This window comes from Hylobates moloch, unplaced genomic scaffold (genome assembly GCF_009828535.3).
Source record: "Hylobates moloch isolate HMO894 unplaced genomic scaffold, HMol_V3 SCAFFOLD_2, whole genome shotgun sequence".
NCBI classification, from domain to species: domain Eukaryota; kingdom Metazoa; phylum Chordata; class Mammalia; order Primates; family Hylobatidae; genus Hylobates; species Hylobates moloch.
The window spans coordinates 146,018,450-146,036,312 of NW_026652277.1; the positions used below are offsets into that span (position 1 = coordinate 146,018,450).

Below are 17,863 nucleotides of genomic sequence, written 5' to 3' on the forward strand. Positions count from 1 at the left end.
ATTTCTGTTTAATCTGAGGAAAGATTGGGTATCTCTTCAGGATAATATTATACACATTAAGCTTATTTTATTATGGTTTTGATGATTAAAAACTACAACTTTATTTCTTGGAAGAGCTGAGTTTCCTTATCATTGTGTTACCTTCTATTTTATTTTTAATATCAAAATTACTATATTAATATAATTATCATAAATATTAATATTAATAAATTTAAAATACTGGTATTATTCCTTATTTTTAGGCACCTGTCTTAATCAAGTGACCAATCTCCTGTGATAACACTTCTGATTCTTCCTTGCATGATAAAACAATAAATTCAGAAAAAATAAAAATTTCAAGAGGTCTTTTCTTCTAATCTGCCTTTGTGATTTCCTATAGGTCTTTGGACAACCGCAGGAATTCACTTCCTTGCCTTGTAAGATTAGGAACAATAAAAATAATTAAATTTGTTTGGTATGTTCCATATTTTTTAATTAGTTCAACACCATTATAAGGCTTGCATAAAAAAGAGCTTCAAATCAGAGAAGTTCAACTTTCTGTGCATTATTTTTTTTCAGGTAATAAAAAATGTGTCCAAAATAATTCAATTTACGGGAAGAACATGGCAAGCTGTTAATACAGTCACTGTCCATATATTCTTACTTTCAGAGGAGCTGTTAACAAATACTTATTAAATAGTAAGTCTTATACCCTGATGGAGAATTTTTCTCTTTTCTAGTGTGATACGGTTGGTTACTACAATAAATTAATCACAAGCATTCAGTCATTCAGCAGGTGGTTTCTGCATTCCTCCCATACTTGCCTGAAGGCTCTGCTATTAACTATAGGCTCCACAAATTAAGTCCTCAAATACTGGCCTCAATAGAAAGTCAAAGATCAGGTACATCTAACTGTTATGTCTTCAAGGACCAGCCTCAAGGGTACAAGCTTCAGAGCTGATATCACCTACACATCAGCCAGACTATACTAGGTTACTAAGCCAGAGTTTCTGGGATTGATGACTTCATGAAATAAACTATAATCCCCAAATTCAAGAGATAAAAAATTAAATATAACTTAACTCATGTGGTGAATCAATTTGGGAGATTTTCAATATATTTTTAATGTTCTGTTTTTTTGATTGGTATATATAATAATAAAGCTTTTTATTTATCTTGATTTAATTTTAATCCTTGACTTAATAAAGGTTCTTTAATTGATATCTGCTTCTAACTGACATCTAAGATATTCAGTAATACATTTTTTCTACTTTACTTCCAATGGCAGTTAACTGGATAAATAACTAAGAATCGGCCTTTTTTTTAACCAGAATATAGTTTGACAAATCAACTGTACAAATTGTTTGATTAAGAAGAACTTTTTTACTAAAACACATACAGTAAGCTCACCAAAGAGACAAAGGCTGTATATTTCATATGTGGAAACAATGAATACCTATAGAGCCCTCCCAGTAACAGGGTCTGTTACCTAGTCTGAGTGTATAGGGTTCCGGCCTGAGAGGAAATAGTTAATCCCTGGCAAGCAAGGAAGCTCAGCTCATTTGGGAGACATAAAAGAAGAAGGAATTCACCCACATTTATAAGTACTTCAAGTGAAATACTCCTAATGGAGATGGTTATTTTGAGTTGGTTCCTAAGCTTCTGAAAAGAAGAAGAAATCAAGATTTGTTTTTTAAAATACTCTGAAGTAATAAAGGCAACTGAAAACACAATTCTAGATTTCTAATGAAATCTTCCAATTGATGTTAATTTTCCGCTCTTACTAATTGTTTAATATTGTGTGGCACTGAATATTTCAATCCTACTACAAGGCTCATGTCAATAAACACTTCTTGCTGCACCTACCTAAGGGAAACAGGCTGGGTGCAGTGGCTCACGCCTGTAATCCCAGCACTTTGGGAGGCCAAGGCAGGCAGATCACATAAGATCAGGAGTTTGAGACCAGCCTGGCCAACATGGTTAAACTCCATCTCTACTAAAAATACAAAAATTAGCTGGGCATGGTGGTGCATGCCTGTAATCCTAGCTACTCAGGTGGCTGAGGCAGGAGAATCGCTTGAACCCAGGAGGCAAAGGTTGCAGTGAGCCGAGATCCCACCACTGCACTCCAGCCTGGGTGACACAGCGAGACTCTAAATAAATAAATAAATAAATAAATCAGACAAAAACAAAAGGAGACCACCTTTTTGTTGTTTTTAACAAGAATCATCCTTGGATAATATTTATGATCCTAAGGGGGAAGAGGGGGAAGTTTTAAGAAAAAAATGTTCAAACTTGGGACCCAGCACAAGAATGACTGTATATCCTTCACCAAAGGATTAGCTAATTATTTAAAAGTATGTCGCTTCATCTGAGTCACTAATTACTACTGATTAAGATATTTTACAACTCTGTGAGAAAAGACTTAGCTTGTAGAACATTTATAGCAAATGATACTCATATTATAATAATGCAAACAAATTTTGCCTAGTACAGAGGAAAATGATTTGTCTGTTAGTAAAGATAGCCTCATGGTTTCAGTTTGATTGTCTTATTGGACATTTAGTATAAAATTTAGGAATCGTATTCCACCATTCTTTCTTTCATTGATTATAAATGTTTCCCTTATTCCTATAATCTTTTGAACCAGTCTTACTATCCTGCTGGTTCCCCCAATAATATATTAATCTATCTTTAGCATATACTCACATACACACTGTGTAACACTTGACTCTTCATTTTGGAGGTTTTTTTTTTTTTAATAAAGTATGTTCCCTTATTTATTCCACATCATAAAAATCATAAGGAAAATAAGAGAGAAAGAAAAATTCTTGTGAGTAACAATGGTAGGTTAGAAATGTAAGGTAAGCTTACTGGGGTAGGAAGATACTGCATATGTAATATATGCATGAAATTAAGAGAAACCTGATGCTAGGCTGAACAACGCATTAGAGCAGGGGCATCCAATCTTTTGGCTTGCCTGGGCCACCCTGGAAGAAGAATACCCTAACACTAACGACAGCTGATGAGCTAACAAAAAGAAAAAAAAATCTCATAATGTTTGAAGAAAGTTTACAAATTTGTGTTGGGCCATATGCAAAGCCATCCTGGGCAGCACGTGGTCCACAGGGTAGACAAGCTTGCATTAGAGAATACAATGCTGTTCTAATAAATGCTTTATTTGTGCATTCTTCTAAATCCCATAGCTTTGAAATTCTACCTACAGATCTATACTACCATGTCTGTATCAAAGAGTATCCTAGAAAAGTTTTTTGTGTTTATTTATTGATACATATAAGAAATAAGGAGGAGACAACTAAGAACCTCTTTTTCTTCAGGATACTACTGTATCTGAATTTTGTACCTGGAATAGCCGTAGATTTTAGACCTTTAAAGAGAGATAGCCTGAGGTAAAAAGATGACCTACTGGAATGGAGAAGCAAAGAGATAAGAAAAAATCTGAATTCTTGATTAAATCACTGAGCCACTGAATCAGCCAACCCTGGACTTCTTGTTATGTGAAAGTAGCCTTCTTTATGGTTTAAACACATTTCTAGTTGTGCTTCCCATTACTTGCACTGGAAAAAGCATAAGAGATACAACTTCTGCCACACCTCCAAGTCAGCCCTGAAGCTTTTTGCTGCAGTCTCTAAAGCAAGATTTCTACATATACTTGTTTTATAAAGTTCAAAGGTTAAATCCTTATCCTATATCTCTACATACCTGGATTCCTAGCCTTGCCTTTCCCAAGACATAAAACCTTTGATAATTTACTTCAGCTCGCCTGACTTCAGTTCCTTCATATACAGAATGATGTAAATACATATTCCAAAGGCATTCTGGGAGAATTAAGTGAAATGACATATTTTAAATGCTTGGGATTAGCCAGAAGGAGTCAGAGAATTATTTTTTAAGTATCCAGTAAGTCTGACCTAATATGGATAAAAATCACACACCCAAAACATAACTTTTGAAAAGTCAAAATTGGCACCCTACTTTCCTATTTAATCTCCAACTCTTAAATAACTGAGGTGGGAGGAACATACAGAAATACATAACCAGCTTGATGAAGTTTGTAAAACTGTCCTATTTAATTTTATTCTCATAAACCTAGAAAAAGCCAGCATCTTTTTAATCAGCATTGCTAGGTGGAGATTTCATGATGCTGTGAGCATTTCTAAGTTGTCATATGCTCTAAATTCAGAAAATGTTCACTTTTCATTGAAAGATGTATCTCAGCCAATAATTTCCTCTTTGGGGAGGGAGTAGAGGTCTTTATAACATACCATAGTACTCTTGGCAGAAACTAGGTTGGAAAACTAACATTCTTCCAAGATTTTAAAGCATTTTTTATATGTAATGATAATCTAATACATAATCATAACTCCATATTTTTCACATTAACCATATGAGATAATTAATATCATATATATTTTTAATAATTCCTAGTTACTTACCTTTTCTTGTGTGCTCTTTTGTGTGTGTGTGTGTGTGTGTGTGTGCGCGCGCGCGTATGTATTTCCCTGGCATTCTTCTTGTGTTTGAAAGATAATAAGCTTTTAAACTGAGATAACACCTACCTATCTTGAGTCAAGTTTATTTTTGGAGAGGAGAAGTATAAGTTCATAACTGTATTTTCGGTCACACTCCTACAAAGGAAAAGTAATTTCGAGTCTTTGGACTATGTATTGACTTTAAGGTATATGTTAAAGGTGACTATATAGTCTTTGAAATTGCTGTGTATTCTTATCTTAATTCATCTAGGAGGTTGGAAGTTCTCTAGCACTGACACCTATATTCATTTTTTTTTCCTTTTTTTTAATACTAGGCTATTCTTTTCCCCTGAAATATATTAGGATATATCTAACTTAGATGCATTATGTACCTGAAATATCAGGAAAAAATTCCAGTCTCAGCATGCCATTTCTGTCCACTGTAATTTAGACATTTTTCATGTTGCATTTATGTCCGCAAGGGTAATAGTCCTTACATTAAAAACCAGCCTTCATTAAGTGGCTCACCCTTCAAGTAGTCCATTACAGCCTTTCACTCTCTCACCTTGCACTGCTTCCAACTCCCACTGTTTTTAATAAGCAACTCAAATGTGGCAAAGTATCTTCTCTGTGCAGAGGGCAAAAGCATCAATAGACAGATGATAACATGGTTTGGAAGAGCACATTGAAATAAGCCCATAATTCTCATCCTAAAATACTTCACTGCAAACAAAGACTTAAAATTATTTTCAAACCCTAGACTTTAGTCTGATTCCCTTCATCCACGATTTTTTCTTTTACCATACATGCTCTAATGAGACAGCAGATAATATATATGTTTCTAAAGGTTTGCTTAAACAGACTTGCAGCAAGTGTTTATCAAATAACTAAAAATAACATACAGGAAAATCAAAGGAAGGGCAAAGCGTCTCCCCAAGAGATGAGAATATCATAGAGAAAATCCTGCAAGTTTGGCAGCAATTCCAAACAACAGTGAGTCTCGGATTCCATTTCCCACAAAGGGTAAGAAACAGTCATTTAAAGCTTTCAAATTGTGGAAAGAAGTATTTTAAATGAAGTGGTAGAAGATCATTCTGGATTAAATCAAATAAATTATATAGCTCATTATATAGTGGATTTAAATAAATGCCCATGCCCAAGTCAAGGAAATTTGTCAACTCAACTACAATGATGAAGCACGGTGGTACTGGAACAAGAGTAACTTTTATATTAGACAGACAGCTCTAAGTTCCAATTCTGTCCCTGGGTGACAATTATTCTATCACTCTCTGCCATGTTTTGTCTCTGGTAGATATGCTATTAAGATGTTCACTCCACTTATCTCTGAAATATCACCAATTTTATAAGGCTCTTGTGAAGATTATAAGATACATGTCACGTCCCTAGTATAGTAAAACTCAGTAAGTGACCAGTAAGTGGTAGCTAATAGTAGTAAGCACTTTCATCTCAGAAATGCTTATCTAAAAGTGCTTGAGTTTGCAACATCATTGTTTTCAAACTGCCCTTTGGAGCCATATGTCTCTAGGTGTTTTTCAGAGAAGCCATCTTGATGGAGCCAGGGTGGTAGAGACAAAGGGGTAGATGGTGAGAATGTAGGGGATTATAAAACAGATTAAGTTCCAGGACCATTCATTCCTTGTCATTGATTTTAAATATTAAAATGATAGAAAATATTATTTTTTAAAAAAAGAATTCTATTACTTAAAAAAAAGCTGAAAATCATTGAATGACGCATAACCTTCCAGCTTTAAACCTCTGAAGTTTTCACGCTCCTTAGAATCTAACACCTATATCCAGTACTTTTTGAGGTTTTCCCATCTATGTTAATGGTCTCATGTTAAGCCCTTCCTCTCCCCACTACCACCGAATCTCTCAGTTCCCCTTAGGACAACTGCACATGTTCACACACACACACTCTCTTTGGTTGTGTTAACAGACAATGCTAAGTAGATGACAAAAAGAAAGCAAACCAACATTTTGGCCTGATTTTCTCCATCTTCTAATACAAAACCAGCCATAATATTGCAAGCCAATATTCATTGCCAATACTATATGCACAAAACTGTATTCTACCACTCTCTGCCATGTTTTGTCTCTGGAAGATACACTGTCAAATAATTCTGTTAATTCAACTGTGTGCGATTTTTAGCAGTTATGACTTTGTAAAAAAAATATGCTTTTTTATTAATCATCTATAATAGGAGGATGAAAATATTAGTCAAAGTGATCCACTACTTTTAGTAACTGATCACTGTTCCCAGAGAGAAAGAAAGCATAAGTTAACATAAGAACTTCCTTGAAATTTTTTCTCAGATGTATTAAAATGTGTTCCATGGCATATATAACATTATTTTAATAAATTATTACTAAATTAAATTATTACTAGATCTTCTCTTATAAAACTAAGAGACTCATATCATTACTTAGGAAACTTAACTGAAATCATGTTATCTATATCTTTTATTGTATGCATCAAATTATGGACACCAATGTCTTATTTAATTTTTCACTTCATCACACTATCAGAAGAAAGCCAGGTACAAAATCATGTGACCCATGCATGCTCCCCACTGAATAAAAAAGCACACCAAATCTCTCCAAATGAATAATTGAAGAATGGTCCTGGAATTATCTGTTTTATAATCCCCTACATTCTCACCCCTACCCCTTTCTCTATACCACCTGGCTCCATCAAGGTGGCTTCTCTGAAAAACACTTGGAAACATATGGCCTTAAACTACTGAATCAGACCTCACTAAGTTTTATAAGGGAGGAGGAATGGTTCCTTACTTCAATCTTCAGAGTTATTTAACAACAAAGGGCTTTCGTTTTTTAATATATATACAGTGTGTGCATTTTAAATAAAGAACTCTGTACAGTTATTTTCATTATTATCAGTGAAAATTATTATTTTCATTATTATCAGTGAAAGAACTCTGTACAGTTATTTTCATTATTATCAGTGAAAACACTAGACTGAAGGTGGGATACAATTCAGTCATAATTTTAAATACTATCAAATAAGTTCTCTAGAGAGACTAAACTAAAATTCAATTAGCCATTTTACAAATACCTGTTAAAACTAAAAAGCAGTTATAATTACAGTCAAAGACAAATGTATTGAGTTGTCAATCACAATCCCTACTCTCAGATCTAGGACAGAACATATAGTAAAATGGTCAAATAAATTTGTTTCATAAGGTCATAAGCATAAAAAAAATTGACAAAGAATGTCAAAAACACACGTCTTTGAGATCAAAGAATGATTTCTAGTTCCATGCAACAGCTCTCATTCTCTATAGGTTCTGAAAATATATATACAATAGATTTTTGAGGAACAGAAGATCGGAATTTGACAAGCAAAAGTCAAAAAGAAAAAGAGAGAAAGAAATCTGAAAAGAGTACACTTTTTTGGTAAAATTAACAACATTTAAGTGTATCCAATATAGATAGGTAATATTTATAAAGACAAAGGTCAAATCTTAATAATTATGTAAAGGTCTAATCACATAAAAATCTCAACTCAATATAATGTTTGGTAAATGGGGTATTTTTGAATTCAATTAATTTTCTAACAAGAGGAAAAACCTCTTGTTTAATTCTTGACAAAAATATTTTAAAACTTACATTACAGAAGTTGGCATTTTTGTCTAAGAAAATAGACAAAAGAAAAACATTTCTCATTATTTTTGAGAAATAAAAGACAAAAAAATATGGTCTATGTTCAAAAGGACTTTTTTTTTTTTTTTTTTTTTTTTAAGACAGAGTCTCGCTCTGTCACCCAGGCTGGAGTGCAGTGGCCTGATCTCAGCTCACTGAAACCTCCGCCTCCCAGTTAGAGCAATTCTCCTGCCTCAGCCTCCTCAGTAGCTGGGATTACAGGTGCCTGCCACCATGCCCAACTAATTTTTCTATTTTTAGTAGAGACGGGGTTTCACCATGTTGCTTGGGCTGGTCTCGAACTCCTAACCTCGTGATCCACCCGCCTCGGTCTCCCAAAGTGCTGGGATTACAGGCGTGAGCCACCACGCCCGGCCATTCATAAGGACCATATTATAGTCTAATGGACAGAAGGACAGATAAGAAATATACTATAAAAATAGCTACAATTTAAGTAGTACATAGTACAGTGGGCCGCATCTTCTGATACGAGGATAGAAGAAATAGAGTTTCAAGCCAGTCAGGAAAATCTTCTCAAAGCAGGTAGAACGTGAGAAGACACAGTAAAAATGGGTAAGAGATTGATGAATGGATAAGTAGAAAAAGAAATATTTCAGCAGAGGGAAACGAACAATACAAGGCCCATACAAAGATATCAGCGAACACAGGATTTTTTAGTAGAGAGGAGAGAATCCAGTATGGTAAGAAAACTAGAAGTTTGGACCCATTTGAGGATATCTATTTTATATCTTTTGTTCTAATCCATGATATTTTATTTATTATTTTAGTTTCCCAGCCTTGTGTGCATTGGTTTTATTTATTTTTTGTCAATTTACATTGACATATCAGATACGTAAAGAAAAGTACACAACTCATCATGGCACAGCTCAATGACTTTTTACAGATTTCAGCACACCTCAAACTGTAAAACGCCATCCAGATTAAGAAACAGACTATCACCAGCATCTGGAAGACTCCTTCATGCCACCTGACAAGCACTAACCATCATTACCCACCCTCCTTCAAGTAAATAATATGCTGATTTCTAATATCATTGATTAGTTTTGCCTGTTTCTGAAACTTACATAATTTATATAAATGTATATAATATATACCCTCTTGCATCTGGTTTCTTTCCCTTAAGATTGTGTTTGTGAAATTCATTCATGTTATTGTATAAAGCAATGGTTCTTTCATCTATTTGCAGTACAATATTCCACTTTATGAATATGCCACCATTTATTTATACATTGCACTGCTGACAGACATTTGGGTTGTTTTCAGCTTGGAACTATTATGAATGCTGATGCTATCAACATTCTTGCACATGTCTTTTGGTAAACATGTATACTCACTCCTGCTGGGCTTATACCCACGAATGGATTTCCTGGTCATAAGGTTGTACAGATTTATGCTCCAACAGTAGTATTAGAGGGTTTTACTTGCTCTACATTTTTACCAACACTTGGAATTAAAATTTTCATTTTTCCACTGATTGTACAGTAATTTCTCACTGTGTTTTAAATATGCATTTCGTTGATGACTGAGTTAAGTAGGTGTTCATAATTTCATATGATTTGGGGACATTAGAACTGTCTTATGAAGTACTCATTCTTTTGCATGCTGTTTTTTATTCTATTTGGCAGACCTTTCAGTCATCATCATTGTAAGTATGTGGAACTGTGTAGTAAGTAGTAAGTAGGAACTGTTGCAGAACATTTTAAGCAATGATTGATGGTACTGTATCTCTGCATGAATAGAAACAATTTTCTTTTTTCTATTATTCTCTACTATCCATCTTCAGTCTTCTTTCATTCTAATCTATTTATTCATCCTTTTTTCTCTCACTCTTGGCTTTCAGTCCAAAAAGGTTAATAAACAGAAGCCAGTTAACAGCACCAAGTATCACACAGTTCAGTAACAAGTTAGGTTTGGAGAGCCAGCTTTTATAGAGTTCCCAAACATTTGGGGTTTTTTGTTTGTTTTGTTTTGTTTTCATTTGTGTGTGTTTTTAAAGTACATAAAGAAAATAGGCATGGTTGCTAATTTATGTGACAATAAAAAGATCATAACATTTTAGTATGAAAATTCTAAATGTCTCCTTTACGCCAATTTATGAGCAAGGAATATTCAGTCAGCACTTTAAAGGAATATCAGAAGGAAAATGAAAAACAATAGTATCTATTATAAAAAGAGATGAGTAAAAGAATAATATACCTGAGTGCTTTCTCTCACCTCTCTGAAGACTAAACACAGTTTCACTCGGCAAAGTGGCCGTGACCTTTTTCCCTCCTCTGCATGATTAATTACTTAATGTCCTATTAATTGGAAGATATGGCTGAATTTCAAATGCTTTCATTTTCTGTGCATATCATCCTGTACTGTAACCACCGATTAAGCTGTTCATCAAAGGTGAGCCAACAAGGTCATCTGAGCAGTAATTCTTCAACTATTCATTACCCACCATCAGTGGTAATTAGCAATGGTAACATTTCCATAAATCAACATCTTCCTTATTATTCTATGATGATAAACATACAAAATGTGTGCATCCCAGCCCACCCACCCCCTTTAATTTTATATAAAAAGTTTAGTCTAAATATACCACAGAGAAAATTCAGGTGAAAAATTACAGTAGTTTAATTAAAATGCACCAGGAAAATAAGGTTACATACCATTGAAAGAAAAAATACAAATCTATGCACAAAATTAAATGAGTCTGCTGACAAAGTAGGGGTCAAATATAAGAAGCAAGAAGTGTCAACCACACAGTTCCAATTTTCCCTCTGCAAAGGAAATTATGGCTCAGTTTAGCCTCAAAAATAACCATTTGCCTACTCAATCACGGAAAGTGACAATTCAGAGTAAAAAGCAAATTTAATTCATTCTATTATAAAAGTGCACATCACCGGGAAACCAATAAAATTTTTTCAAGGAAATATTTACCATATTCATTTACAAACCGAAAATTACATTTAGAAATGTAACTTTTAGGTTTTATTTACTTTGCGTGCTTGTGATAAATTGTTTATTGTTGACGTTTTCACTTTTTGTTTTTTTAAATCATATTAATCAGCAAGTTCAGGGATGCTACTGATAGAATTTTCTCTCTTCAATAAGCAGAATTGACATTTTCACTTCTAATGGCTATGTCTAAAATTGTCACATCTAAAATTCACACTCAAGAAGGACTTACTCATTTTGTAGAAAAATTAATTCTAAACCATTTTTAATCATAATAAAAATACTAAAATATACTTTGAAACCTAAATTATTAGTACTAAGCAATCAGTACATTAATTATATTATATATTATAATAGCATAATGATATATATTATATGTATATGGCTATATATTATATATAATTATGTACTATTTTTGTTTCTTTCTAAATATTGGAAAGGAAAGAGTTTGTTCTCTTTCATGTTGCATTTTTAAATTCCTGTTTACATTTTCAATGTTACAATTTAATGTTCTTGCTAAGCATATATGCACAGAACTTGGAATTTGCTCCAGATTAATATGCAGAATTGAAAGCACAACTATTAGTCCAATATTGTATGAATGGTATGTAAATATTGACATCCTATGTTAATATGTTTTCCTAAGTAAGAAGAAACACAATGCACACTGGTTTAAACAATTATAAATTATATTATCTCACAAAACCCAAAATCAAAGGATATAACAAAGTAAGGTAAAAAATGAAAAGATGCTGGGCATGGTGGCTCACGCTTGTAATCCCAGCAGTTTGGGAGGCCGAGGCAGGCGGACCACGAGGTCAGGAGTTCGAGACCAGCCTGACCAATATGGTGAAACCCCGCCTCTACTAAAAATACAAAAAATGGCTGGGCATGGTGGTGCACACCTGTAGTCCCAGCTACTCAGGAGGCTGAGGCAAGGGAATCACTTGAACCTGGGAGGCAGAGATTGCAGTGAGCTGAGATCAGGCCACTGCACTCTAGCCTGGGCGACAGAGTGAGACTCCATATCAAAAAACAACAACAACAACAAAAGAACAGATTTGGCCCTATTTCTCTACAATTCTCAGATAAAAGATCTCCATTTGACACTTTTGTCTCCACGCTGCCTCCACTCAGAGTCACTGGCATGCTCATGACCACTGGCAGAAAGACACAACCTCTCTCCCTACAATGTAATAAAATTCTTTCCCTTCAGTCTGATTGGATCCAACCTATATAATTTAATTGAATAATTACAAAAAGAGCGGATCCCACATTTAAGTTTTTTTGGAAAGGATTTTTTTTTTGTTTATTCTGGTTTTTTTTTTATTTTTTGATTTTTGGTTTGTCACTTGGGTTTTTATTAAATAGAAAAAAACACTAATACTTACCTTTTTTTTTTTCAAAGACAAATAACAAGGAATACAGAATTACAGAAAGTTATTAAGGCAAAGGCAAAGAATAAGGCTCTTAGATGTGATCCAGTAGCACAATAATTTAGTTTATTATAACCATTAAATTATTGTTGTTACACCTTAAATAAGAAAATCATAGATACTGCAAAACTATTCCCCCAACACTGACTAAACAGAGTGACTCTCACCTTGGGGCATCTCGGGTGGTAGATAATGAGGCTCTTGAGCACTAACATGCACCCATTCAAAGTCATCATACAGATCCTGGTGGTAGTCACAGGCCCCTGGACCATCATCGAAAGTACAGCCACCTAGGAGAAAAGAAGACTACTGTTACATTCTAAACAGATTTTCCAAACATAACAAAAGTTCTGGGGAAGGAAATGTTATATTGATATATATAATGTTACTCACAATCTTAATAATAAATGGTACTCCTGTTTATCACTATTCTTTTTAAATTTTCACAGAAAAATAAATTTCTATCAGTACTTTCTGTTTGAAAAAGAAGCCCATTTGAGCCCCAGAAGGAAGACTGAGGCACAGATTTTGAACTATTAAAAATAATAGAAGATACATGCATAAGTCAGGCTTTCTTGAAATATACAAAGTGTTACTGGTAGAGGACCTTGACTGCAAGTTGTCCAGGTTCTTGGCGTCTTGAACGAAGAATTGGACAAAACCCACACCAAAGCGAGGAAAGAATGAAGTAACGAAAGCAGAGATTTACTGAAAAGGAAAGTACACTCCACACTGTGGGAGTGCGCGAGCAGCGGGTCAAGGGCCCGATACGGAATCTTCTGGGGTCCAAATACCTCCCTAGAGGTTTCCGATTGGCCACTTGGTGTTCACCTCATGTAAATGAAGTGGTGGCCTGTAATAAACACTTTACAGTACTTTCTGCAACCAATCAGAGGTACTTTCAATTTTCCATCACCACTCAGAAAATGAGGAAGTTTGCAAAGGGAGTAGCCTGTGGTCCTTTTGTTACTAAGGCCTGGAAAGTTGGGGTTTTCCTTTCTATTTAGTTCTAGGACGTCAGGTGAATCAGCCTTAGGTTCCCTGCCTCCAGACCCTATTCTGCTGCCTCACAAACCACCTAGAGTCTAAATCGTTTTTAGTAACTTTAGTGGTGAGAAGTAGAGGAAGAATAAGAGTGAAAGTTGTCTTCCTCTACAATGCAAGTTCAAGAAGGTGAAATAATTTAAGTTTTACCAACATCTTTGCTTTAAAAGAACTCTTTGAAATCTCATAATAGCCAATGAAACATAAAGCTTTTTAGGGTCTAAAGTGTTTGAGGTCTGTGATATCTTTCATGCTTTATTTAGATTACTTTCATACACAATTATGATTTAAAAGGTTGGGGGTGACTCAAGCATAAAACCAATCAGATTAGCCTATAATCACTTTCACCGCTCCTACTTTATTTAATAACTTCGTCTTTTTAAATGGGGGGTAGCATTCCCCCTTCACATCAGTCATGGTTTTTCTGGCTTAATTTTCAGGGGTAATCGTATTGCAAAAGTAGAAGGATTATTTTTGCTTCTTAGCTGATGTGTACAGGCACACATGACTCAACATATTTAGTTTATTCAAATCATGAAAATAAGAACTGGCCTATATGTCTCATCTTGAAAGAAAATGCATTAGAACTAATGAAAATCCAGCAGTGGGTTTAATGAGAAAAACCAATAACTTGTCTCCTTTCAAATAGCTTATTTGTTCAGTTTCCATAGGGATCTCTGTGAAGAAACTCAGTGAATTCTCTAACCAAGCAACAGACTAAGGAGTAGTAAACTCCAGTGCTATAAATTCTTCTCTGTAAAAAAAGGAATTTACTTTCCTCATCAAAAGTTTGGCAATCAGAGTATAAGTGAAAGTTACACTGCTTACCAACGACAGGGAGGGGTCAGTGTCACAGGCAAAGCACGAGACATCAGAGATGTCATGGCAGCACTATAAGCTCTAAAATATTTTCCAAAAGGAGAATATGTTGAGCGTATTCTTGAATCACTCTTATGACTACAGCAATCCTATAAAACAACCAAACTCGAGGACTCGAAACCTTAATACTGTCTTTTAAATATGCTTAAAATAGACCTTTTATAAATGCTCTCATTAAAAAAGATGTACTTTTTAATTCAAAATTAATCAATGAAAATAGGTTGCTAGGAAATGTATCTTCACATAGGAAGAGGAATGTTTTTCTCAAAATATAATTTGCTATCAAACTCTAAAATAATTTACTGCTTTGTAACACAGGCCTTCAGGGCCCCCATTACCCTTTATAATACTGTAAGTGCCCTCTGTATATAAATTTAAACTACCAGTGGGACCCACATTGACTCATTTGAAAGACAAATGGCCTTAATTGCTCTCCTTCATAGCCACTGTTAATTTTAGACTACAGGATTCTGATTAGCAATAACAACTAGGAGTAGCTGTACAAAATAAGTGGGTCAACCCTTGCTATTTGTTGCGCATCCTTTCCCTATCTGAAATTTGTCAAAGGAGTCTTGAAAATCATTACTGGTCTACTTGACTTGAGTAATAAGAAAGCTTTTTAAATAATTTTTAATTTCTAATTTACAACAAGGTCTAATCCAAGAGGTATAAAATATAGCATACTAATAAATCTTTTACAAATCTTTTTGTAAAGAATTTTGTATTTCAAGGTTAAGGGCAAATACAGTATACTGGAGTAATGATAGGAAATGCAAAAATAATAATACTGGACTGATAAATGAGACAAACTATGGGAGACATATATATTAAAATAAATACAATGTGTTATGTGGGATAATAATATGATGAAAACTCCAAAGAACATAAAAGAATTGGCTACCCACACCAGGGTTGGTTAGGGAAGGTTTCAATGAGTTACTCGTAGTGAATATGAGGAAGGATATACCAAACAGAGCAAAGCCAGAATGGAAATGGGAATAAAAGTAGAGGAAAAGCAAGAGCAAAGGCATATAAGTCTAAGGGAACATCATATGTTGTGAAATTTCAAATAATTCTGTATAATGAGCATCCAGAATACATAGGAAACTAGGAAGAAATGAAAGTAAATACGAAAAGTTTTAGATGTCAGAAAAAGGAGTTTAGAGTTTGTTCTACAGCTGTATTAAAATCTTTAAAAGATTTTATCCAAGAGTATGAGGCAATTCAAGCCACATTAAAAAAATGGTAATAACCCATGTAGAGTTAAAAGAAGAATAGAGGGAAACAGAGGAAAATAATTTGTTTCAACCTTGTAACAGACAGCGCATAATATATCCTGAACTAATTCCATCATGTACAGTTCCTATTGACCATTTAGGACTCACTAGAAAGGCCTAAACACCAAGTCCTCTATTATACACAGTCCTCGATACATGTTCTTGGGTTCAAGACAGCTTTATGTATAGTATTACATAATTTATTACATAAATCTATTTAAAAAGAGAAATGGCATAACAAGGTCCTAATTCATAAATTAAAACATACCTTATGAATTTAAAGTTTCACTGAGCTGGATGGCAGATGGCAGAACAGAAAGAGGTAATACCAAACTGGTGTTCAAAATTTAGTTAGGCAGAGGGAAATAAAAATGAGCAAGGAAACATTCCATTTCAGCTGCTGCATGTGCTACTGGTGATAAGGCTACAATGAGTAGCTGCAAATCATGCCAGAGAAATGGTGACCACAGTTCCTTGACCTTTGGAGGAAAATTACTTCTGAAGAGCATTTCACAGATTGCTAATTCCTCTACGCCAATCAATCAACTAAGGGACAGATCTATCACCAAAATGGTCTGCTTCTATGATAGCAAGCCACTTAAGGGGTTGGCAACCTGTTCATCTGAAAATAAAAATCAAGCTGATATGAACTTGCCAGAATATCTTTTTATTCCTAAACTGCTCGGTGAAAAATGTGGAACTAAGTAGTATTAGACACCAAAAAGATTAAACGTAAAAAGGAAAGAAAAGTAAGTACTCCTGACCCCAAAACTATATTGCCTAAATATCTAGCATTTAGATTCTTGAGTGCTTATTTAAACAGAGGGTAAAAGCTCTATGAGAGAACATGGAACCACAGACATTTTCTGTAGAATCAGGAAAAAAATGAATACTAAATTTAAGTCCTTTCCGAAGTCAAACTTTTCAATAAAACCTGGGGTCACATTAATTTAAACAAGTTGAACTGAAGAAAAATGAAAAGTCAGTAGATCACTGGAGAGCTGTGAAGGACATTCTTTTAAAAGATTATTGTCCTAGGATCTTCCACACTCTCCCCTCCACGGCACCTCTAAATTCTTAATTTTCTGACTGAGTACAGTAGCAAGAAACAAAATAGAATTATCTTTCATGGTTCTTTACTGTTTGTAAAGAATAAGGTTTATTTAGCTGAAGATATGAAGCATTTTCTTAAATTTTTTGAATATATATAGTTTTTTCAAGTAAAAAGAAAGTCCAAGACAAAATATGTTGGAAAATACAGTATCCTTAGTAAAGTTGCTTGATGATCCTCAAAAATGGACAAATTAACCTTCTCCAATTGTGAATTAAGCTGTGATACATAACTTTGCTCATGTAAGTGATTATCAACTTGGAATGATCTTTCTTCCCTTTAGGACACAGAGAAAGATTAATACATGTCACATTAGGACACATGCAATACTGAGTTAAACTAACTTTGTCATCTATCTATGCTAATCAGAAACCATCATATAAATTTGTTGGTATGATCTCCAAAATTCATTACAAAAAAGCCAATATATTTCACAAAAATTTTAAAAAGAACAAAAATTACTAAATATCTTAAATGCAGTCCTATTGATAATCTGAGTAATACAGTTTATTACCAAAAAAACCTTACAGAAGTATAGAAATTAATGGTTTTATTTGTTTGTTTGTTTTTGTTTTTGTTTTGAGATGGAGTCTCACTCTGTCACCTAGGCTGGAGTGCAGTGGCGCGATCTCGGCTCACGGGAACCTCTGCCTTCCAGGTTTAAGCGATCCTCCTGCCTCAGCCTCCCCCGAGTAGCTGGGACTCATGCCACCATGCCCATCTAATTTTTGTATTTTTAGTAGAGACGGGGTTTCACCATGTGGGGCCAGGATGGTCTCAATCTCTTGACCTCGTGATCCACCCTTCTTGGCCTCCCAGTGTGCTGGGATTACAGGCGTGAGCCACTGTGCCCAGCCAGAAATTAATGCTTTTAAATAAAGTTTCTATTTCCTCTGAAATATACTGGGATATCTGAATCATTTTTTTTCCTTTTAACGCTACACTTCTGGGAATACTGAAGGTACAAAATAAAAACTGTCATACTGTAATAAATATTTA

The 17,863-nt window shown here is 34.4% G+C and overlaps 1 protein-coding gene across 9 annotated transcripts in view; it reads right to left on the bottom strand.

The window, feature by feature from the left end:
- Positions 1-17,863, bottom strand: part of PTPRK (protein tyrosine phosphatase receptor type K) — a 557,269-nt gene that overhangs the window by 422,123 nt on the left and 117,283 nt on the right. For all 9 annotated transcript variants that reach the window (XM_032158857.2, XM_032158849.2, XM_032158831.2 and 6 more), the window contains exon 2: positions 12,721-12,843. In XM_032158857.2, the coding sequence (XP_032014748.1) occupies positions 12,721-12,843 (123 nt within the window). The remainder of the gene's footprint in view (positions 1-12,720; positions 12,844-17,863) is intronic.